The sequence below is a fragment of the Pelecanus crispus genome, chromosome 16 (assembly GCF_030463565.1).
Source record: "Pelecanus crispus isolate bPelCri1 chromosome 16, bPelCri1.pri, whole genome shotgun sequence".
Taxonomy (NCBI): domain Eukaryota; kingdom Metazoa; phylum Chordata; class Aves; order Pelecaniformes; family Pelecanidae; genus Pelecanus; species Pelecanus crispus.
This window is the reverse complement of record NC_134658.1, coordinates 4,334,130-4,358,436: the sequence shown is the minus strand read 5'-3', so window position 1 is coordinate 4,358,436 and position 24,307 is coordinate 4,334,130. Positions and strand designations below refer to the sequence as shown.

The 24,307-nt window shown below is 52.2% G+C and overlaps 1 protein-coding gene across 6 annotated transcripts; it reads right to left on the bottom strand.

Moving 5' to 3' along the window:
* Positions 1-10,258: 10,258 nt before the first annotated feature.
* SRSF4 (serine and arginine rich splicing factor 4) lies at positions 10,259-22,553 on the bottom strand. Of its 6 annotated transcripts, none has more exons than XM_075721889.1 (7): positions 22,447-22,553; positions 15,785-15,927; positions 14,791-14,903; positions 12,808-13,022; positions 11,832-11,915; positions 11,433-11,665; positions 10,259-10,997 (listed from the first exon to the last, which is right to left on the bottom strand). In XM_075721889.1, the coding sequence occupies exons 1-7, from the start codon at positions 22,551-22,553 to the stop codon at positions 10,882-10,884; spliced, it is 1,011 nt and encodes a 336-aa protein (XP_075578004.1). In that variant the 3' UTR covers positions 10,259-10,881. The 6 variants fall into 6 exon arrangements, with proteins under 6 accessions (XP_075578004.1, XP_075578003.1, XP_075577998.1 ...); XM_075721888.1 differs by lacking the exon at positions 11,433-11,665 and adding an exon at positions 11,223-11,398 and having other exon boundaries at positions 10,259-11,081; XM_075721883.1 differs by having other exon boundaries at positions 10,259-11,665.
* Between the last annotated feature and the right edge of the window lie 1,754 nt (positions 22,554-24,307).

Here is a 24,307-nt window from a genome sequence, read left to right as displayed (position 1 = left end):
CACAAACATCATTAAGATCGTCCCATACCCATCTTTACCCAGAGCGCTGATCAATACTTTTAAAGTATTACATTTATCCCTCTATTTATCTGGCACTGGCCTTCCGTCTATTCATAAAATCTCGGCATCATTAGTTCTAGCCTTTGAATTTGCTGTCACAAAGTTTGATGATTTTTTTTTTTTTTTTTTTTCCCCCCACCCCTCACGTAAAAAACTCTATTTTCAAACTTCAATCTTTCCGGTCTTGGGCAAGCCTCCAAGATCTCTTTCTATTACACTGTATTTATATACTTTTTAGCATTTTTAAGTTTTCACGCTCCCAAGTTTCTGCCAGAGCTGGGACCGGGGCTGGATAACCCCGATTTCCTCAAGCACTTCTTCTGGACCCATTGGAAACGGGAGGGGGGCGGGGAGCTACCCCAGAAACTGTAAATATTTTCTAATTTTGCTCCGTAGCCCGCGATAGAACTTAAAAAACTCCTCTTCTGAACGCGTCCTCAGCGCGGACTTTCCCCTTTCCAGGCGTTTAAAACACACTTTCCCCACCCAACGGGGAGCTCGAAGCTGAGGGAAAACCCGAGGGGCTTCCTCAGCAGCCAGCGGGGCGGAGACCCCCAGAGAGGGGCCCGTCCTCGCCGGCGGCCGAGCCGTGACGGGACGCGGGGCTTCTCCTCACCCCCGAGGCGCCATTTCCCCCTCACAGACCCCGGCGCCGAGGCGGGCCGGGCCGCTTCGCCGTGGCAGAGCCACGGCGAAGCGGCCCGGCCCGCCTCGGCCCCGCCGCCCCCCGCCACAAGATGGCGGCCGGCGGCTTCCCGCGCTCCCCCCGCAGCCCCCACTCACCCCGGCCCGGGCGCCCGGTGCCGTTCCCGCGTACCGGTTCTTTTTCTCTTTAACTCCGGCAAGAATTAGTGCCCCGGCCGTTCCGTGGCGGGGAGGAGCGCATGCGCGGCGGGCCCGCTCCCCGCCGGTCCCGGCCACGGCTGAGGCGGCGCTGGGGGCAGGGCGGGACGGGGAACGGGATGGGGATGGGGCTGGGGCTGGGTGCTGGGACGGGGAGGCACTGGGATGGGGATGAACTGGGACGGGGATGGGGACTGGGATGGGGCTGGGCACTGGGACGGGGAGGCACTGGGATGGGGATGAACTGGGACAGGGCTGGCACTGGGACAGGGAGGTACTGGGATGGGGATGAACTGGGATGGGGATGAACTGGGATAGGGCTGGCACTGGGATGGGGATGAACTGGGATGGGGATGAACTGGGACAGGGCTGGCACTGGGACACGGAGGTACTGGGATGGGGATGAACTGGGACGGGGAGGCACTAGGGCAGGGAGGTACTGGGATGGGGATGAACTGGGATGGGGATGAACTGGGACGGGGAGGCACTAGGGCAGGGAGGTACTGGGATGGGGATGAACTGGGACGGGGATGAACTGGGACGGGGAGGCACTAGGGCAGGGAGGTACTGGGATGGGGATGAACTGGGACGGGGATGAACTGGGACGGGGAGGCACTAGGGCAGGGAGGTACTGGGATGGGGATGAACTGGGATGGGGATGAACTGGGACAGGGCTGGCACTGGGACGGGGAGGTACTGGGATGGGGATGAACTGGGATGGGGATGAACTGGGACAGGGCTGGCACTGGGATGGGGCTGGGCGCTGGGACGGGGAGGCACTGGGATGGGGATGAACTGGGATGGGGATGAACTGGAACGGGGATGAACTGGGACGGGGAGGTATGGGGACAGGGAGGTACTGGGATGGGCAGGCACTGGGATGGGGCCGGGCACTGGGACGGGGATGTACTGGGATGGGGATGAACCGGAACTGGGCTGGGCACTGGGACGGGGATGAACTGGGACAGGGAGGTACTGGGATGGAGCCTGCAGTGGGACAGGCAGGCGCTGGGATGGGGATGAACTGGGACAGTGCTGGCGCTTGGACAGGCAGGCACTGGGATGGGGATGAACTGGGATGAGGCTGGGCATTTGGACAGGGAAGGACTGGGATGGGGAGGACTGGGACAGGGAGGTACTGGGATGGGGACTGGGATGAGACTGGGCACTGGGATGGGGTTGAACTGGGATGGGGAGGTACCAGGATAGGGAGGCACTGGGATCGGACTGGGCACTGGGACGGGGAGGTACTGGGACTGGCAGGCAGTGGGATGGGTGGGCGCCGGGATGGGGATGAACTGGGATGGGACTGGGCATTTGGACAGAGTGGCACTGGGGTGGGGATGAACTGGGATGGGGAGGACTGGGACAGGCAGGCACTGGGATGGGCATGTACTGGAATGAGGCTGACACTGGGACGGGTGAACTGGGATGGGTCTGGCGCTGGGACAGGGAGGCACTGGGACAGGGAGGTACTGGGATGGCCGGCGCTGGGACAGGCGTGTACTAGAATGAGGCTGACACTGGGACAGGGATGAACTGGGATGGGGCTGGCACTGGGACAGGGAGGCACTAGGACGGGCAGGCACTGGGATGGAGCCTGCACTGGGACAGGAATCAACTGGGACAGGGAGGCACTGGGACAGGCAGGCACTGGGATGGAGCCTGCACTGGGACAGGAATGAACTGGGACAGGGAGGCACTGGGATGGGCAGGCACTGGGATGGGGATGAACTGGGATGGGGTGGGGATGAACTGGGCTGGGGCGGGCACTGGGGTGGGGATGAACTGGGACAGGGCAGGCACTGGGATGGGGATGAACTGGGCCGGGGTGGGGATGAACTGGACTGGGGCGGGCACTGGAGTGGGGATGAACTGGGATGGGGTGGGGATGAACTGGGCTGGGGCGGGCACTGGGGTGGGGATGAACTGGGCTGGGGCAGGCACTGGGATGGGGCTGAACTGGGATGGGGTGGGGCTGAACTGGGCTGGGGCGGGCACCGGCCGCGTGGCCGGCGGGCCTGGGTCGCTGGGGCACAGCCCCGCGCCGGTGCCGCCCTCCCTGAGCTGCCGGGGGCGAAGCCCGGGCGCGGCCGTGGGGCGTTGAGGCGCGCTCCGGGCGCTTTGGGAGATGCAGATGCAAATCGCTGTCGCCGCCGGCACCCAGCGGATCGTGACCGCGCTGGACCGCTCCAGTGCGCTGCCTCCCTCGCCGACGGTTGATATAAAATATTTCCCCTTCTCTCCATTAGTTCAACTTGCTTTTTCGTCTCATCTGAGAATGTTATTTTCCTTTGTATTTGAATTTTGAAACAATAAAAGAACTGGTGGTAGGTTTTTTTAATGACGCTTTGGGGTTTTTTTGCCATAGTAAGTGAGGAAGGAGCATGAGCGGGCCCCAAGCTGTGACAACTTAAATGGAATGGGATTTCAGGAAAATAATAAATGAGATTTGAAATGGCTCTTTTGAAATGCACATCATAATATTCTTCATCCCTCGAGTGAGGCACATAAAATACCTGTCTTTAAAATTAGTCAGAAAACAAACACATTTCTCACCTCATCTGCATCAGCGGGTTCCAGTTACAGCCCCGATTCTGCAGACACTCCTGGCCGGTGTTTAAGCACTTGCTAGGTCCAGGGGACAGTGAGGAGCCGAAAGGATTATTTATAGCTAAACTCTCCCTGTTGGTTTAGACTCATATTTTGGTTTTAATTGGGGTAATTTATGTTTTGTTGAGAGATCCCTGTTTTGGGGCTTCTCACCCGTTGGTCCCGCTGCTTTGACCGATTGCTTCAGGACGGAGCCCACCCCGCGCCTGCCACACGGATTTATCCCGTCCCCCCTCAGAGCTGACGCACAGGCTGCGTTTCCCCCGTGAGACGGGCCTCCCAGCCCTAAATCAGATTTTAGGACTCCGTTGCAGTGCAGCTGGGTAGATAACTCCGTCCTAAAGCTGGCTTCCCTCTTGTATTTAATTATTCAAGCAGTAATATCGCTGGAAATATTGCAGAACTACTGCAGACGTTCTACTGATTCTTCCTCTCCGGCCATGCAATATTACTATTTTATATTATTATTATTATTACCGTTATTGCACTGGCTTCACGACTGCTGCCAGATAAGTCCCTGCAGTTTCACGAGCAGTTGTGCAGCACCGGGATTGCAGCAGCTCCAGGCTGGGAAACACCAAGCGCCAGCACCGGTGAGCCGCGCGAGCCGAAGGTTTTGATGCAAACCCTCCACTTTGATGCAAAATTAGCGGGGCAGACTCACTCCGTGGCGTTCCGACAGCCGTGAGACAGAAAGGAACGGTCAGTTGTACAGCAGGGACCCGGCTGCGACGTGCCCATCGCTGCCCGTGGCGGTGCGGGCACGGTGACCCGCGCTGCGGAGACCCGCTGCGATCGCTGCCCCGCCGCGGGGGGCACTTAGGATGCTTCAGCCCAATGATGGGGAATGAGGCGTCCCAAAATGTCCTTACCCTGGAAATTCCCGCTCCGGCACCCCAGTGCAAAAAGGTACCTGGGCTGAGAATCGTGGCACCTCTGGGGAGGCTGAGCGTGCTCACGGGGCCGTCGCCCGTCCCGCGGTCTTTCCCTGCAGCGGGTGGCAAAGCGTCGCAGCGCTCCTGCAAAGGGCCGGCGGGGGAGTGGTGACGCCCACCCCCACGAGCAGAGCGACCCGAGCCTGTATTTCCATCCTACGGGTAGGGAAACTGAGGCACGGCCTGTGCAGGCAGCGGGCTGAGGCTCCACATCGTCCCTGCCTCAGAGGCACCCGGGATTAGCAGCAGCAGGAGAAGGTGCCGTGGAAATGGCTGTGTTCCCATTTTTTCCTGCTTTCCAGACATGCCTCAAATAGTTCCCCTCTCTCTTGAACAAAACGTTGAGCAGGGGCAGAATTAGGAAAGAAAAAAAGAGAGCAAGCGGCTCCCGACGCACTCCCTTCCAGCGCCGTCCTGTCCAATGCCACCTCCCGAAGCTGCCGAATTCAGGTAAGAATTGAGCATAACGCACCGAATTCAGGCAAGAATTTAGCATAACGCACCGAATTCGGGTAAGAATTTAGCCTAACACACCGAATTCGGGTAAGAATTTAGCATAACGCACGGAATTCGGGTAAGAATTTAGCATAACGCACCGAATTCGGGTAAGAATTTAGCCTAACACACCGAATTCGGGTAAGAATTTAGCATAACGCACGGAATTCGGGTAAGAATTTAGCCTAACGCACGGAATTCAGGTAAGAATTTAGCATAACGCATGGAATTCAGATAAGAATTTAGCATAACGCACGGAATTCGGGTAAGAATTTAGCCTAACGCACCGAATTCGGGTAAGAATTTAGCATAACGCACGGAATTCGGGTAAGAATTTAGCATAACGCACCGAATTCGGGTAAGAATTTAGCCTAACACACCGAATTCGGGTAAGAATTTAGCATAACGCACGGAATTCGGGTAAGAATTTAGCCTAACGCACGGAATTCAGGTAAGAATTTAGCATAACGCATGGAATTCAGATAAGAATTTAGCATAACGCACGGAATTCGGGTAAGAATTTAGCCTAACGCACCGAATTCGGGTAAGAATTTAGCATAACGCACGGAATTCGGGTAAGAATTTAGCCTAACGCACCGAATTCGGGTAAGAATTTAGCCTAACACACCGAATTCGGGTAAGAATTTAGCATAACGCACGGAATTCGGGTAAGAATTTAGCCTAACGCACGGAATTCAGGTAAGAATTTAGCATAACGCATGGAATTCAGATAAGAATTTAGCATAACGCATGGAATTCAGATAAGAATTTAGCCTAACGCACCGAATTCGGGTAAGAATTTAGCATAACGCACGGAATTCGGGTAAGAATTTAGCCTAACGCACCGAATTCGGGTAAGAATTTAGCATAACGCACGGAATTCGGGTAAGAATTTAGCATAACGCACCGAATTCGGGTAAGAATTTAGCATGAAGCACCGAATTCGGGTAAGAATTTAGGATAAAGCTTGGGAAAGCGGCTCCTCTCGCCCTCTCTCCCGTGGAGGCCAGCTCCGCGTGAAGCCGAGCCGGGGCGGTGGGAAGGAAGGCTTTTGATTTTCGGGGCTGCTTCGCCTTTGTGAAACGCGGGCGGCTGGGGGTTTGGGGGTGATGGGCGGCGGTGCCACCCCTGGGCTCCAGACCTCCCGGCGCTCGAGGGCTTTGCAGCCCGCAGCAGCTCTCGCTGCAGGGAAGGGGCGAATGTTCCGGGGGCGGCGGGGGTGGCGGGTGCCACGCTGGGCGCTCGGGACGAGGCCTGGAGCAGCCCGGGTATCGGAGCATCTCGGCCGTCAGCAGCCTGTGGGGATATTTTGGGGGTGGGGGTGTGTCCTCAGTTCCGGAAAAGCAGCAGAGATGCTGGGATCGCAGCCGAGATGGGGCCGCAGGGACCGGGAGAGGTTTGAGGAGCCCCCCAGCACCCGCAGGCAGAGGGGCTGAAGGCAACGACCGTCATCATCCCGGCCTCCAGCTGGGCCCGCGGGGCTGCAGCGGGGGCCACGGCCGCGTCCTCGGAGGAGCCCCTTCCCGCGCAGCCCCCTCCAGAGCGTGGCACGGGACAGGGAAGCTCCGTGGCAGCTGGAGTCACCCGCGTCGCAGCGGCAGGAGGTGGAGGAAATGATGCCTTTTATTTGTTTTTTTAATACGAGCTTGTCCTGGTTTCGGCTGGGATAGAGTTAATTTTCTTCCTAGCAGCAGGCACAGTGCTGTGGTTTGGATTTAGTAGGAGAAGAATGTTGATAACACGCTGATGGTTTAGTTGTTGCTCAGTGCTGCTTATGCCAGGCAAGGACTGTGTAGCTTCCCATGCTCTGCCAGGGGCACAAGGAGCTGGGAGGGGGCACAGCCAGGAGAGTTGATCCCAACTGCCCCAAGGGCCATTCCATACCATACGGCGTCATGGGCAGTATGGAAACTGGGGGGGTTGGCCGGGGAGCAGCGATTGCTGCTCGGGAACTGACTGGGCATCGGTCGACGGGTGGTGAGCAATTGCATTGGGCATCACTTGCTTTGGATATTATTATTATCATTATTATACTGTTACTATTATCATTACTATTTTACTTTATTTCAATTATTAAACTGTTCTTATCTCACCCCAGGAGTGTTTCTCACTCTCACTCCTCCGATTCTCCCCCCCATCCCATCGGGGCAGGGGCAGTGAGTGATGGCTGCGTGGTGCCGAGCTGCTGCCTGGGGCCGAACCCCGACAAAGCTTCTATACCTTCGCCGAGCCCCGCTTTACAGCTAAAGGCTGCCTTCACCGCCTGCCCTCACCGCAGCGGAGGAAAGCCCCGGCCGAGATGCGCGGAGGGAGCGGGCGAGGGCGTTGGGGCTCCTTCGCTCAGCAGCTCAGCGCATTTTGGGACAGCTGTCGCCTCCCCATCACGTCCACCCCGCGGGAGCATCACCAGGTCCCCGCGGAGCGGGGCACGTGGGGACACAGCCCCGAAGAAGCCACTCGCTGGTCCTGCTGCCAGCACCGGGACCTTCCTGCAGGAAGACACGGGGGAATGTGGCACCCAAGGGGGTGTGTGGCACCCAAGGACGGGTCACGGCCCCAAGCCGGTGCAAGGATTTAATTTTTCACATTCCTGATGGCTGCAGCTGATGAAATCTCCCCTTCAGGAAGTCGCTCTCCCCCGTTGCTCCCTACCACATCCTTTCTGAGCGGGTGCCCCGCACAAGCTGCAGCTGCATCACGTGCGCGTGGTGGCACAGCCGGGTTCCTGGCTTTGTTTGTAACTTCGTGTGAGCAGCCAGAGACGTGGCAACCTCAGGCCAGCCAAAAAAAGGACTCAGCAGGCTGAGAAAGCAGCTCCTCCTTGGGACGGGGCGATGCCGCTGCTGGGGTTGCTCCATCACCGCAGCCCCCACTTAGATGTGGGCGCATTTAGGGGCAAACCAAAGCACGGGAGGGTGCGGAGCCGAATCGTAGCGAGTGCTTAAGCACAGGCTCCGTGTCGAGCATGAGAAGAGCCCCAGCCCTTCACCGGGGTTTCTCGTGTTCAGAACAAACCCAGCCGGATCACAGCCTCGGAGCAAGGTTTGTTGAGGCAGCAGGAGCAGCCGCAGGCTTTGCAGAAGACCCTGTCTCCGATAGGTGACCAAATTCTTACTGAAATCCAGAACAGCGCTTCCAAAATGGTGCATCTGTAAATACTTCAGAGATTTTGTTAAGAGCTGCCCCCACAGGGATGAGCCAAAGGCTCCTCCTGATGCAGAAGCAGAGATTTGGGCAAACGGGCACCGATCTCCAGCTGCCCGACTCTCAAATGTCTTTTTTTTCTTTTCCTTTTTTTTTAAAAATAAAAACTTGCTTTTTCTACCCCTTGATACTTTGTTTGCAGCAATCAATCACCTGCTTTGAAAATGGCAGGAACAAAAGCAGAGAGCTCACAACAAATTCTCCCAACCCCGGCACCACCGCCCCATTCGCACAAACCTCGCCGCTGGCTCCGTACCTCAGCACCGCCCGAGGTGCTCGCGCACGCAGCCTCAGAGGAGTTTTGGTTTTCCCATTGCAGGGAACGTTCCTTACTGCGCACAAGGAAAATTTACACCTCCGCCAAAAGTTTTCCACGTACCTCCATCTCCGAGGGCCTCTCTTCAGGTGTTTAGGGAGAAAACGTTTCTCCCAAAGGGCTCCCTAAACCCACGCTCGCTTCATTAGGAGCAGCCTTGGCAGCCGGACAGCAGAAGCCAGAGTCACTTTTTAACGTCTGAGCCTAGACTTTATCATTTGCAGATTTTCTTAAAGGTATTTTTCAGCTAATTATCCCCTATTAGCAAACATCTTGCCTAGCCTGGTTTGCTTCTATACTAAGATTAAGCAGCAAAAGGGATTAGAAATGTTATTACGAGAGCCTAAGATGTTAAAGCACTAAATATACATAGCTGAAAAAGGCTTTTCCTTCTAAAGAAATTAAATACCACTTCCGCAGAGCTTTCTTATGCTGCTGTGGTAATACGACATTTGATAGAGCCTGAGCCACTCACCAAACCCTGACCCCTCTTAAACTCTACGGAAATATTTTGTCTTGAAAGCAACTCTTACGATCTACCGCCCTTTCATCTTTTTAATATGGCAATACAAGTTTCAAATGATCAAATTATACGGAATTACTTGCACCTACGAAGCTAACATCTAGCTGCGAGAACTGCTGTCATAAGTATTGTTAGCAGTTTGAAATTTGCTAAAGAAAAGGTTTTGATAAAGCCATAGCTAACCTTTTTTTTTTCCCCCCAGACCAAGCAAGAACTCACAAAATACGTTTTGCCTTTTATTTTTTGGAACACTGCTGGCAGGCAGAGTGGGGAAAGGAAAGGGCCATAGAACTGTTTAGAATCGTTTAGGTTGGAAAAGACCTTTAAGATCATTCAGTCCAACCGTTAGCCAGCCACGCACGAACTGAACCTTCAATCCATGACTGGAAATCCCCAAGCTACAATTCCCCCGCATTTTTGGGGGACATTAAGATAAAGACCGGCTGCTGCGCAGTGCCCAGCGCAAAGGCTGGCTCATGCTATCGCAGCCTGTCACGTCCCCGGCCCGCCCGGGTCAGACTAACACCTTCCTATTTAGAAAGTCACGGTTTGTGACTGAAATCCCAACCTCATAATCAGGGATCATGAAATCAAAGAAGAACCAGATGTAAGCAGCTGGGACAGCTCCACGTTCTCCTGCTGAGTGCGCCAGACTAGAAAAACACCTGCAAAAGCATCGTGCTGCTTCCCCTTCATTTCCCAACGGTACCGCAAGAACGGCCAGCGGTGTGAAAGAGGAAACAATTGAATCGATGATCTACAGAACAACGCAAAAAGCAGAAAAGCACACTTTCCATGCCAGCCACGCTTGCCTCCAGCATCAGCCAGACAACACGTAAAATGTTGTGGGGCAAGCAATGATTTCAGTTGACTTGAGTCAAACAAGTTAAGCGGGTGAAAAGTTTTCTTCCCTGCGTTACGGAAGCTGAAGCTCACTACGTTTCATTTACACAGACAATGGAAAACAGGCTCGTCGCCTTCGTTACTGCTTCTGGTTCGTTTTCCTGTAGTCTTCTCCTTATTGCAATGTCAAAGCTCCAAACAACACGACAACTGTTTCTAGAGAAATGCATTATTTTAACTGGATTGTATTCCGGTGTCATGACTGCGTTGAGTATTAAGTGGCTTTCTAAACCAAGAAGCCGTTCTCTGCGAGTAACTCTTCTGCAGATTCAAGCTCACACCAATCGATATAAACCAGTGACAATCACAACGCAACTTCATGGAACCACCACCAAATGTCATCAAGCAAAAATAGTCTTTATTCAAATTTCATGGAAACAGGAATCACTGTACTTTGCAAGACAGGGAAAAATAAAATAAAAAAATTTAATATAAAACAAGGATATTGTCACAATACCAGAATATGGAACTATACTTCTTTTCCCTATGGATTACTGCAAGTACCTATTTTTTTTTTTCCTTTGACTGTGCTATTCACAACTTTGTAAGTCCAAAAAATATGAAACAGAAGTAGTATGAAACTTAAGACTTAGCACTTCCACTAAATGGCATACATCAAAGGGCATCAACTCAAGGGCAAAGACTGCTGAAGGCGTCATACCTGCCTACCAGTCATCACTGCAATCTCATAAACCCACCAAGGGGCAATGCTCGTTCTCTGCAAGGCTCTTCCTGGAAAACAGGGCGATTTTGGTGCTCGAGGAAGAGTTAGATTGAAAGAGAACCTTTCTATAGGGTCGAAAATGAGCTGAACAGCCTCGCACCAGCGAGCCTCGCAGGGAGGGAGCACTGCGGTTAACAATGACAGACATACCATCAGGGTTGTTAAAAATGTACAGCATCGACATGTTTTCTACTTCAATCACTTACGCTACAACTACTAAACATGTACAAAAGACTGCCAACCGTTCCAGTGGTTGGAAGCAAGGTTAGGATCTGGAGCGAGACCTCGACCGCGATCGGGAGTGTGACCTAGAGGCAGACCTAGACCTAGACTTGGACCGGGACCTAGGCTTTGAAACAGATTTCGACCTGGAACGAGAATCTGATTTGACATTTGGTTTTGACTTGGAAATCGACCTAGACCTGGAGCGAGACACCCGACGTGCGGCTGCATCCTCACCCTCACCTTTTGCCTCCTTTCTGTCAGAATCTGATTTTAGATGCTCCTTTTCTTTGGAGGCTGACCTGGACCGCTCGTGGCTGTCCTTCCTTTTCTTCTTGCTACTCGGTTTGCTGTCTCGCTTGCTGCGCCTCTTGCTTTTCTCACTCTTGCTGCGGCTCCTGCTTCTACTTCTGCTGTCATCCCTGCTTCTCTTCCTACTTTTCCTTTTATCCTTACTGTGGCTCCTGCTCCTACTCTCATCCCTGCTCTTGCTTCTGCTTCTAGCCTTGCTAATGCTCTTCTCCCTGTCTTTGCTCCTACTCTTCTCCTTGCTCCTACTTCTCATGCTCTCCCTTGTCTCTCCCCTGTCCTTACTCCCACTCCTGCTCCTACTCTTATCCTTGCTGCGGCTCCTGCTCTTTGCTTTCTCATCACTGTTATGGAGAGTGCCCTCAGATTTATCTTTATTTTTGTTTCGGGATTTCTCTGCACTCCTGCTGCGGCTCCTACTTTTATCCTCTTTACTTGGAGTCCTGCTTTTCTCTTTTTGGCCTCTGCTACGGCTCTTGCTTCGACTACGGCTCTTGCTTCTGGAACGGGACACAGACCTGAAAGCGCAAAGGCAACAGACAGCTCCACTTCAGTGCGGCTTGGATTTGACTAGCACTGTGCACAGTACAGTAGGGAAAAGAAAAACAGTGTTCCTACTGCAAATTTAGGATGGCGCTTCTCATTTAAGTGGTAGCCCCCATTTCTTCCAACACAAAGACATACCTGGATCTTGATCTACTCTTGGAGCGACTACTACTGGCACTGCGGCTCCTGCTCTTATGAGAATGTCTGCTTCGAGAGCGAGACCTGGAACAAAATCAATCAGCTTAGCATTAGCACGTGCCCACAGAGAGCCTGTAATCCCCTGCTCCCCTGTGGGTAAAACCCCACAGCAGTAAAGCACCTTTCAAGCAGCCGAATGGCGAGAGTGTTGCCCAATAAAGCTACGAACAGAGCACCCTCCTCCCTCTGCTCACCCCCCGCCGCCATGTCTGGAAGTGAGCAGGGTTGCTAATCTGGAAGAAAATGTGCAACCTTACTTAAGATAAGGAAGTGAGAATCACTTTCCCAATCAAGCAGAGACTGAATACAGTGAGACACTAGGAGCGAGCTTTGCCTTCAGGCTTTGATTTCATAAGCAAGCTGTTCTACGAACAGCAGAAGTGTGCCTGAGTCTTCTTGCAACAACAAGTTCCACCTCAGAATGGAAAGGGGAAAATACTCGGTGCTGCGTGCTGAAGCAGGTCTCTGGATCACACAACGAAAGCAGCAAATCTCTAAGAAATAGGGACTGGATGGGGCTTTCCAAGCTGAGAAAGAACTGTTAGTCCCGGTGCTTACAGCAGAACACAGCGTTCAGAGCCAAAGTGTTAACAGCACCTTCTGTTTCATTCTGCGAGCACAGCTCCGCCCGCCGTGCAGCCTGCTCCTGCAAGACAGCAAGGACCACGGGCTTCATGTGATTGGGGAAGAACAGCAGCACGCAGTCGGGCGTTTAGCGAGCCCATACACGCATTCACCAAGGAGGACACCTCTGAACAGAGGCCTTGCTTCCCTTGGTTACTTGCAGGTAGCTAATACATTCCCAAATACTAGATTTCTTGAGAACTCTGAACACTTCCAAGGTGTTTTGGAACGTGCTGTATATTCATGTAAGTGCAGCTAGATTCAGCTGGAGCTACACTGTAAAGAGACATACCTCGAATGGCTTCGGCTTCTGGAGTAAGAGCGGCGCCGTCTCGATCCAGGTCTGTCTTCCACTAATCTAATCTTTCTGCCATTTACTTCTGTCCCGTCCAGCTTTTCAAGGGCTCTTTTCATGTCAGAATAGGATTTGAACTCAATCACACCTTCATTTTTCCTTCCTTTGTGTGCATCTGCATATGTCACTTCCCCTGCCTGACGCATATAATCCTAGAGGAAGAGGACAGAATAACCATTGCCTCGAATCCAGAGTCAGGCTTCCCGGCTGACCCCGTTCATTTCTGCAACGATGCTCCCTTAGCCTCTTCTATTCACACGGATAGCAGCAAGGGTTTTAACCAAAGAGCATTTGCAGCACTAATGCCAAGGTTTCCGAGCAAGCCAAGTAACACACTACGATTTCACAAAGCTTCTGTGATTAGAACCAAGGTGGTGTTGATAGTTTTGAGCCAAACGATAATTTCAGATAATTTAAGGTCTCCCATCTCGAGTCTAATATCAAGTACGCTCTGGACTATGGTAAGTTTCAAATTGCAAAAGCGATTAGAGAAATAAAATGCTTGCTCTCTAAATCATTTTTTTCCAAAGGTAATTTGGGAAAGGTGATAAACTGAAAGGTCGAATATGAAGAGGCAAGAAGACTACAGGCAAGCAGGCTTCCGTTCGTCCTCCACCTCGGCAACATAATCTCATTCTGCTGGAAGAAAGCCCCACACAAGTAAAAGCTCAATTAATTTTCCCACTTCATGCCTCCTGGCTTCTCTGTTTCCATTACTAAACACCTCTGCGTATCAGGGAGGGCCGTTCCACCCTGCTTTGCGCAAGCCGTCAGACAGGGCCATCTTTCAGCCGCTGCGGACTTGGGCTGCAACGGCAACGGGGCCCAGAACTCCGGTTCAGTCTGTTTTCAACCCAGCTGCTCCCATCTTAAGTACACTGAAATGAAAGCTATTCAAAAAAAGCAATGCATCCAGTAGAGGATTAATCATGCCATGCTCTACTTACAATTTTTAATACCAGAAGCAAAGACAAGCTATTGATGGTGTGAAGCATTAACAACAAAAGACATTTGAAGAATCTCAGTACGTACCTGAACTAGCGTTACATACTCAATTACAGACCAGTTTCTACTACGTCAAAGTTTGTTTAGAACAAATTTTACATAGCCTTAAAAGAGAACGGTAAAAGAAAGCGTTCTTGTAAAAACAAGTGTTTGTAACCATTGCTGCTAAGTTTGATACGGAAACACTGTCTTTTTGCACCTACTGCTGAAATCCTGCTCCCTGTCCTGCCCCCCCATCCACGACGTAGATAATCACGCGTCAACACTTCACCTCCAGCGTACTCAGAGGAACTGTGGGTACACAGCGCTACCCAATGCTTCCACTGCCACGAATCACTTTCCACTCCTTCGGACTTTGAGAAAATATTAGCTTTTGGCAGAGGTTTTGCGTGATTGCTCATTCTGGAAGCATCCCTTCCCTGAAACTCTCTTAAAAACAGCTTTACATGCTGTGGAAATTCTTAACAGAGACTATGCAAGAACGATGCTGTCGTTTCCAAATAACTCTAGCACCTCACAAGTTGACGAGTAAAATCCAAAGTGACAAGGGCGAACTCCTCCATCTCTAGTGAATCCTACCACTGGCATGATAAAAGTCTGTTTTGACAGGGCTTAAAGATAAAACACATCTGTACGTGATGTTGGTTTGTGCTAAGGAAGAAAGTTATTCTCTCAGTGACACCAAGTCCGCAGGTGCAACTCCCAATGATTCCATATATGCAAATACACTTCCGTATTGACTTAATGTGCGTATTACTTCCAAAATCAACTTGTATGCATAGGAGCACACAGACTTATTAACAAGCTGGAGTCAAGAACACAGGTGTATACCATTTTTCCTCACTGAAACGGAAGCTAGCTTTTTTACCCTTTGTGCTCTTTAATAGAGAGAGGGTAAAGAAAGGGGCCCCATACCTTAAGATCTTGCCAACTGCAGCGGCTTGACAAATTTTCCACAATCAATCTGTATTCTGTACGGGTAGGAGGACCGTACTTATCTCTTCCGCTTCTTCTATAACCATATCCACCTTTAGGAGGTGACAAGCAGACAGCAGTACTTCAACCAGGGAATTGGAGCGCTCTCTCTACATCCCGGACAAAAACTGTTCTGCCCCGTACGATCGCAAATACATGAAAAATTCACCCACCCGCTAGTCTAAATTCAATCCCCCTTGTACAAAATGTTACAAAGAACCAAAGCATTAAAAAAAAAAAATTACTACAAGCACATAATTAAAACAATGCACATAATTATAATTACGCTACAATTAACATGCAATTAAATTTAAGTTATTTTTAAAACAGTTTGAAAGAAGAAACCAAATTAAGCCAGTTTACTAATGTTACTTACATTGCTTAAAGGTTTTCTGAATATCTGACATGAATAAAGCTTTTCAGGCACCTATTTCAGATTAATCTCATCTGTCTCTAACCCTTGGGGTCCTCACCACCCAGGTCTAATGGGAAAAGGTTGCGGTCGTCACATGGCTTCCTTTTTTGGTCAGCCAAGGGCCACAAAGGTCAAAGAGCCACTCATGGAAAGGTAACCCAAGGTCAGCAAATGGAACGGGCAGTCATCTTAGCCTCAAAGGACTCTTTTAATTAAAACATTGAGGTCTTTGTTAAGTCTATGTTAAACATCACATTGCAAATAAACCATTCAAATAGTTAAACGAAATGATAATAATAAAAATGGTACAAGAAACTGTGTTTATTAATTTATCAATTAAAATAGTTTAATACAGCAAACAAGTTAATAAATATTCAGAGCAACAGTTACATTTACAGTTACAGAACACTATTCACAACTTCATATCATTTTCTTTTAAAATTACTTTTTAAAAAATATGAGCAAAAAAAATGTTTTATTTAAAATAAGTCACGGATACAAATGCATGTTAGTGCTTACTGCGTCCAGAACCGTAACTGCTGTCACGACGTGGGCCTCTGGCATGCTCAACGATCACTCTCTCCCCGCAAAGATCTTTACCGTTTAGCTCATAAACGGCATCATCTGCGTCTCGCAGATCATCAAACTCAACAAAGCCATACCTAGAGGGAGGGAGAGAAAAAGAATCACTCAAAAACCGAACCCGAGGCGTCTGCGCTCAAAACCAACCCGCGCCCCACGGCGGGTTTCTGCAGAGCCGTCCTTCAGATGAGCGCCGTCACAACCTCCTGACGGCTTCCCAAGGGTTCGAGCCCGTGAGCGCAAACCCACAAACCCACTAAATACACTGCTGCGCTGCTCTATTCAGTAACTTTGCTCAACAGCAGTGAGGCTGAAATGGCATTTCACAGATATTGTAGTATATGTGTTCCATGCATTAGGATTTATCCTGATTTTTGAAGAGCCCTGGGTTCGTTCCTGGTTCTGTTAGGAAGCTACCTTAATTCCTACACAGCAAATGGAAATATTCCTTCATCTCTGTAAACACAAGTGGTCTGTACACCCTGCAAGAAAGGTCCAACAAGAAATAAAATATGAAGGCAGTTTAGGAAAAAGGATTTTGTTTTAATCGGACTTACTTTACTCTTGACTGCGGCCAGCACTGACAGTCTGGGTAAGAAAAGCAATGCGCTCGTGCAACAGGACCGGTCTCCCACCCGCTGGAATACTTGCAGCTTCCCATGACTGCTGAGGAAGTGCTTTATGCCTGCTACATTTCCAACATCCTAGCATTTGCGAGAGCATGGCGAGTCCAACGTTTTTTCAGGGACTTGAGAAAATGCAGCAACAGTAACCCGGGCGAACGGAGAGTCCACCTGCGGCCAAGAGGCCTTGCAAGGGCAGCACAGGGGGCAGGGCCAGAGACAAGCAAAGTTTTGTGTTTGAAAACATTTGCTGCACTAGCTTTGCTCAAGACTTGGAAGTCACAGGTAGATCAAGTGCAAGAGGAAGGATACAATTTGAAAAAAGTATATAAAGCTTAATTTCAGTATTCAAATGAACATTGCGGCCTCGGTTTCCTATTACCAACGATAAACACAAGACACAGACAAAAGTTTGCAGACCACTGCTTGCCTGAAAAGTTAAAGCCAGCGTTTAATCTTCAGGGGTGCCACAGACATCAGTGCCAACATCAGGCTGCTGCAGGTGCCTAATCCCTGTTGGCTAGAGATCCCAAAAGACCCAGCGTAGGGTGTTTAAATAATTCCTTACAGCTGGTGCTCAGGGACAAGCCGGTGACTTGCTTACGGTTGCAGAGCAAACTCACAGCAACACTGAAGCAAAACTCGAGCCTGCCAACTTCTAACGTGACAAGAGTTAAACACCTATGTAAAACCCAACACTGTGCAGATGCCCATGATCCCAGCGGGTCAGGGGAAGAGGACAAGAAGCATCAGAGTGCTGTTTATCAGAGTTCAGAGTCTACCTGCAGTTGAAATCACTCCTCCTTCAGTTGCCTGCCAAGACCAGATCCAGGCTCCAGAGTCCCCCAGGCAAGAGCCGAGGATGCTGCAGCCCCGGGCACAACCGGGAGCCTCTTCTCGGCTGCAACCTCTCTGGCTCCTGTAGGCAAACACATGATCCTGAGCTCGGGCCTTAGCAAGCCACGGGGGGAAATTTTTGAGTGCTGAATAATCCAGAAGAACAAACCCCTGACACAACAATGCTGGCCTCCTCTTCTAGGTCACTTCGTTTTTAAGCTTTCTCGTTACCTCCCCGAACCATGGCTACAGCTTTGCTGGGCAGAGGTACTTGTATTGAGGAAATACTTCAGAATGACTCCAAACACCACAAACAAGGTGGCTGCTTTCGCATGCAAGTGCTGTAGTTTCATGGAAGAAACAAGCGTGATTGATTTATAACAATTGAAACAATCAGTCATTATGAAACCATTCAAATTGCAACTTTCTTCCCTTCAGTTCCAAAAATAGAGCAAGCGAGCTCCAACACTTAAATGAGATCTCACCCTAAAAGCAATTACTTACAAGGTGAAGTGCCTGGAACGCACCAGCACTTTCAAGACAATAAATGCACAGACATTTGAAGCTAGAATAACGGAGGAATATCTGAATTCCATCGGAGCACGGTATTGAACTTGTTCTTCCCAGGAGCGCACCCAGAAGTTGCTTGGGGGGCACCGGTCACCGGTATCGCACACCAGCCAAAGCAGAGCACCTCCAGCAGTTCTTTCTTTAAGACAAACAAGCAAGCTCATACAAACCTTGAGATTACTGGCTTTTAAAGAATACTAAAAATCATACCCCATATCACTCATAAATGAAAGTAATACTGATCCACCCGCTACAGATGAATAATATTGCACTGTATGATCTAAAAAGGTGAATCAAAAACCTTCAGAAGCACAAGTTTTACACCACAGAAAGCCACAACTGCTGATACAACCTTAACTACAGCAATCTGAACCTGCTGTGATATGACAGCAGTGCAAGTAAATCTTCTTTTAAATGTCTACTATTACTACTTCATACGTGGCATAAAACTACTTACTAAAAATGTCAATGCAATTTACTTCAGCTAATGTGAAGCTACACCATTTTCTGTTCATGCACCAAAAAAGGAAAAAGATACAGGAATATGTCCTTATCCCAAGCGATTCCAATAAACCGAACCTCCTAAGAAGTGGGTTTTTTTTGTTTTTAAAGCCTAAGTGAAAGGAAAAATGTGATTTTCTAAAATTGCTTAATACCTGAAATAAAAGGCAGACCCTCATCTTTCTCCTCCTTTCAGCTGCTCCCCCACCTGCATCGCTTCCGAAGCCGGCTGGATCCTGCCAGCTGGCTCCGCACCCCCTCTCCATGCCAGCCCACCAGGACCAGCACGAAGCCCACCTCCACGGCATTCATTCCCCAGCTGCCAACTTTTTTCCCGCTCCTCATCACCGGCTGGTGCTGGAGCCCAAAAGCACGAGTCCCATGCACCAAGAAGGAGCTCAAAGCTGCTGTCCCTGCCCTTTGCCAACACAGGCTAGAAATCCGTGAAGTTTAGATGGGCGACTGCATCCCAGCTCGACCTGCGGCTGCAGGGTCAATTCAGCAGCTGCACTGCAGGTTCCCCACAAAGAGAGACCTGCTCAGCTCTCGCCCCGCGCTCCTCTCGACAAAGTCGATGCTTTGGCAGCTTTCTGACTCTCGTGTTAGACAGTTGCTTTGTATGGACAGATGTGCTCAGAACGAGCTCATTGCAGCTCACCGCTCTTCCAACATCTCTGGCTGAGCGAGGTTGGGGCAAGCAGCCGCTGACACGAGCGGCCACAGAGAAAGAAGAATGAAAGAAAGAAACACATGAAAAAACGATTCCTGGCTTCAGTTTCGTTCGGAATAAAGAATGCAATGCACCCAGCCCTAAAAAAAACCACTCCTGAAAGTTAACTTGTAGATGGCTCACGATCCATTCGGGCTGCTCGCTCCAGCCGCACGCTTGCCTGCCGCGTGGGCAGGCAGGGGAAGGGCAGAGGTGCAGCAGCGCTCTGCCGGCCAGTCCTCCTGCACCGACGAGGCTGCGGCCAGGAGCAGGGCGCCATCAAGAAAAAGCATCTTCAGGCGGCTTGAAACAAAGCAGTCATTTAAATGAGTCACTGAAGTTACAGCCTCAAAAAATATTTGAATGTCAATACTTAAACTACTTAAATGGGAGATTTGGTAGCGATTCTTTTAAGTTTCTGCACCAATGACAAACATCGCTGAGAGTCTCTGGCACAACTGAAGACCTTCAAGTAAAAAGAAATTAAAATCTCACCGTATTCACCCTAATATTAGCAAAGGAAAAAAATATCCACAAATCCACTGGAACTAAAAACCAATTCATTAGCAGGTCACCTTACCATCATCTAGGTGTACTGGGTATCCTTATGTTGTGACACCGATTTGATTTTCTTGGTTTTTTAATACCAATTACTCTAGCTGACGTTAATGGGCATTAAATATTTTGGTGGGGATGGTGCAGGGAAATCAAATCGCTTCTCTTTGGGCAGCAAATACAGACTTCGAACCTAGCTAGATGAAAGAATTGAAGTTTGAAGCTTTTAGTTTTGATCTGTGTTCCTCAATCCCTTGGAGAAGTTACCTCCCTCTGTCTTGCAGATATTTTTGAGGATGAAGCTGTGAATTCTTGAAAGCTGATCAGGGTGATGCAGGGCAGGTAAGTACACAGGTAGAACTATTTTTTAAGCTAGCGAGATTGCAAATTGGTTTCCCCATCAATGAAAGCTTGCAGCTCTTGGAGTTATTACAGCTAGCTTTTAGCATGTTTTTAGAAGATAAAAAAGCAGGCTGAAAAGTCCAGTTTTCTGGTCACGTAATACATACACTACTGCCATGCACAGCTCCGGTGGTCAATGCAGTTCTGAGTAGGAAAAAAGAATATGAAAACTATGAGCGTACAATTAGAAATTGCAACCTGGAACAGAGAATCCTACAGAAACCGGATTTTTATTTCCCCATCCTTCTCTCAGGTAAACATTGCTTTCAGCCTTTGAATTGCAAGCTCAAATTACAATTAGCAACAAGCGAGACCCAGCTAAGCTTTTAGGACTCCACTGTATCAGGCTGCGGCTTCATCCTCTTGCTCAAGCATTTCAGCTTAACTGCGAAAACACCGAACGGCTAATCTCCTGCTGGCTGAGCACTGAAAATAGCCCACAAATTTCCAGAAGAAACTGAAAGAATCTCTCAAGTCAAACACTGTGCAGTAATTTTTAATCGTTTGTTAAGCACTACTAAAAATAAGTCGCGGAGAAAGGATCAGGGGGCGAACGAAGCAAACCGCAGAGTACCCAGCAAAAGCGCAGCACAAGGCTATCCCAAGCAGAGACTCACAAAATCTGACCGCTCCAGTCAATTTTTTGTCAAATTGGAATTTAGCTACAAACCAACAGCAGCCTGTTGAAAGAACTTGAGAATATACAACTAAAAACGGAATGAAATTGTTGAGTTAGTCCCAGAAATCCAGACTGAGCTCTATCTAGCCCCCAGCTGAAGCAATACACTACAGAAGCTGCAAAGAGCAAGGTGAATGACAACTCAATTACATTATCTTAAGTTTCCTGTATTCCTTCCGTTATCTGGAACTTTTGAACTCTGTCTCCCCCAAGCGAAGTTACAAAAATGACTTTAGCTCTGGAATGAAGCGTACCACATACAGAGCGCCTGAATTTCAGGTACAGGGAGGCCGTGCCCTCCTCCCCTCTATACCTGTTGCCATTCACACTTAAGATGCCACAAGTTCGGGCCACTCAAGCACGCCCGCGGGTCGACGCCTCCACCCACACCACCGGTGAGTTCTAAACGCCGGGCTGGGATCGTAGGGCTGGTCCATGGTAGGTATTTTTCAATAAAGCAAGAAGACAAGTCTGTTCGCCACGTAACTTGGGGAGTTCTACATCTGCCAAGAAAGTTTGGTTTGGTTTTTTTTTTTTTCCCCAAGCGTCTGTCTATGAAACAGAAATATTTAATTTGGAAGCTTTAAACAGCAACAGGAAAACTGACACCACCACCCCCCCAAAAAGAAAAAGAAAAAAAAAGAGCCAAACCCAAAACATTTTCAAGGGTATACAATACAGTGGGACTGGAAAACAGAGAGCTCAAATATTTCAGGTATGGGCAATCTCCAACATCACCTGAAGCTGTGTTGGTGAAAACACTTGACACGTGCACACTTGTTTGTTTTAATAATGGCTTTTATTCATCTTATAAACCTGTTATATGTCCACCTACCAGTACAACCAGTGTTTAAACTTAATGAGCCTTTTTTTTTTTTTTAAATGCTCAAGGATTAAGTTTTACAAGAGCTTCCTCATCTCAACCTCTAAAGCAAAAATAATCGCTGGCTGTCCTGGCTAATGACAATAAAATCCATATCCCGCTCAGTCTGCCTAAGCAAGGCTTCAAGTTGGGTTTCTTGTAAAAAGTAGCGATGCCAACACTCAGGAGCCTGGCAGCTTTAAGCGTTGGGGACAAAAACCCCACCAAAAATAGCAATTTGCTTTCTCTTGGACAATCCACGCTGGAGAGCCTTGGGCACGGCGGCGCGGGGGCAGCGAGGGCTGGCACAGCCCCACGCCGCGGGGCTCTGGGGGGCCCGGGCACCCCACCGGCCGCGCCACCGCGGCCCACCCCGGGGCGCCGGCAGCGGGGGGCTCGGGGAGCAGCCCCCCCGCTGCTGCACCGTGCCTGCGGGGGGGCTCTGCCCCCCAAAAGCGGGTTTTTGGGGGGGTGCCCCGGGGTAGGGCCTGGCTCAGCCTTGGGTGCTCGGCCCGGGGCGCGGAGGGGCTGGGGAGCCCCTCAGGGCACACCCACGCCCCCCCAAAGGGGTGCGGACACAACTGCCCCCCCCCCCCCCCCGAAGCGGGGACCCCCGCGTGCTGCCCCCCGTTGCCATGGGAACGCCGGCGGCCTGCCCGCCCCCCCCAGGCCCAGGCGTCCTGCCCGCCCCCGTTGCCATGGGAACCCAGGCGGTTTTTTGGGGTTCCCCCCCCAACCCTCCCCCCCGGGGCCCACCCGTGCGTCCCCCACTGGCACCGAGACCCGCGCGCCGCGGCCCAGGGGCCCGCAGCCGCCCGCCCGCCCGCCGCTCAGGGCCGCCCGGGGCCGGGCCGCGCTCACCCGTTCTTCAGGTCCACCTCCAGGATCTTGCCGTAGCCCTTGAAGAACCGCTCCACGTCCCGCTCCCGCGCCTGGTAGCTGAGGCGGCCGATGTAGACCCGCGGCATCGCGCCCGGCGGCGCCGGGGGGGGGGGGGGGGCGGCCCGCGGGGGCGGGGCTGCACCGGCGGCGGAGCGTGCGCGCGCGCCGGGGGCGGGGCGAGGCGGCGCCGCAACGTCACAGCGCCGCGCGGGGAGGGGAGGGGAGGGGAGGGGGAGCGCTAAGTGCGGCGCGCGGCGCGGCAGAGCCACGCCCCCCCGCCTGGCCTCGCGGCTCTTAAAGGGGCCACGCCGCTCTCTGGAGTGCGCTGCGGGACGGCGCGGTGGGGCCCACCGCCCCCCCCCCCCCCCCCCCCCCCGCGCACGCACCGGTCCCCGCTGTCCCCGTGCGCGGGGGCTTGTGGGGTCCCCGCGTGCGGGGCGTTGTTGGGGCCCGCCTTGCGATGGGCCGGGGGCTCGGGGGGTCCCCTTCCCGGGAACGCGGCGATGATGGGGCTCCCCTTCCCATGGATCGGGGGGCTTCGGGGGTCCCCCTTCCCGGGAACGCCGCGATGATGGGGGCTCCCCTTCCCATGGATCGGGGGCTCAGGGAGTCCCCCTTCCCGGGAACGCGGCGATGATGGGGGCTCCCCTTCCCATGGATCGGGGGGCTTCGGGGGTCCCCCTTCCCGGGAACGCCGCGATGATGGGGCTCCCCTTCCCATGGATCGGGGGGCTTCGGGGGTCCCCCTTCCCGGGAACACGGCGATGATGGGGGCTCCCCTTCCCATGGATCGGGGGGCTCAGGGAGTCCCCTTCCCGGGAACGCTGCGATGATGGGGGCTCCCCTTCCCATGGCTTGGGGGGGTCCCCCTTCCCGGGAACGCCGCGATGATGGGGGCTCCCCTTCCCATGGATCGGGGGGCTCAGGGAGTCCCCTTCCCGGGAACGCTGCGATGATGGGGGCTCCCCTTCCCATGGCTTGGGGGGGTCCCCCTTCCCGGGAACGCGGCGATGATGGGGCTCCCCTTCCCATGGATCGGGGGGCTTCGGGGGTCCCCCTTCCCGGGAACGCCGCGATGATGGGGCTCCCCTTCCCATGGATCGGGGGGCTTCGGGGGTCCCCCTTCCCGGGAACGCGGCGATGATGGGGGCTCCCCTTCCCATGGATCGGGGGGCTCAGGGAGTCCCCTTCCCGGGAACGCTGCGATGATGGGGCTCCCCTTCCCATGGCTTGGGGGGGGTCCCCCTTCCCGGGAACGCCGCGATGATGGGGGCTCCCCTTCCCATGGATCGGGGGCTCAGGGAGTCCCCTTCCCGGGAACGCTGCGATGATGGCGGCTCCCCTTCCCATGGCTTGGGGGGGGTCCCCCTTCCCGGGAACGCCGCGATGATGGGGCTCCCCTTCCCATGGATCGGGGGGCTTCGGGGGTCCCCCTTCCCGGGAACGCCGCGATGATGGGGGCTCCCCTTCCCATGGATCGGGGGGCTTCGGGGGTCCCCTTCCCGGGAACGCCGCGATGATGGGGGCTCCCCTTCCCATGGATCGGGGGCTCAGGGAGTCCCCTTCCCGGGAACGCTGCGATGATGGCGGCTCCCCTTCCCATGGCTTGGGGGGGGTCCCCCTTCCCGGGAACGCGGCGATGATGGGGCTCCCCTTCCCATGGATCGGGGGGCTTTGGGGGTCCCCCTTCCTGGGTACATGGCGATGATGGGGGCTCCCCTTCCCATGGATTGGGGGCTTGGGGGGTCCCCTCCCTGGGAACACGGCGATGATGGGGGCTCCCCTTCCCATGGCTTGGGGGGTCCCCCTTCCCGGGAACGCGGCGACAATGGGGGCTCCA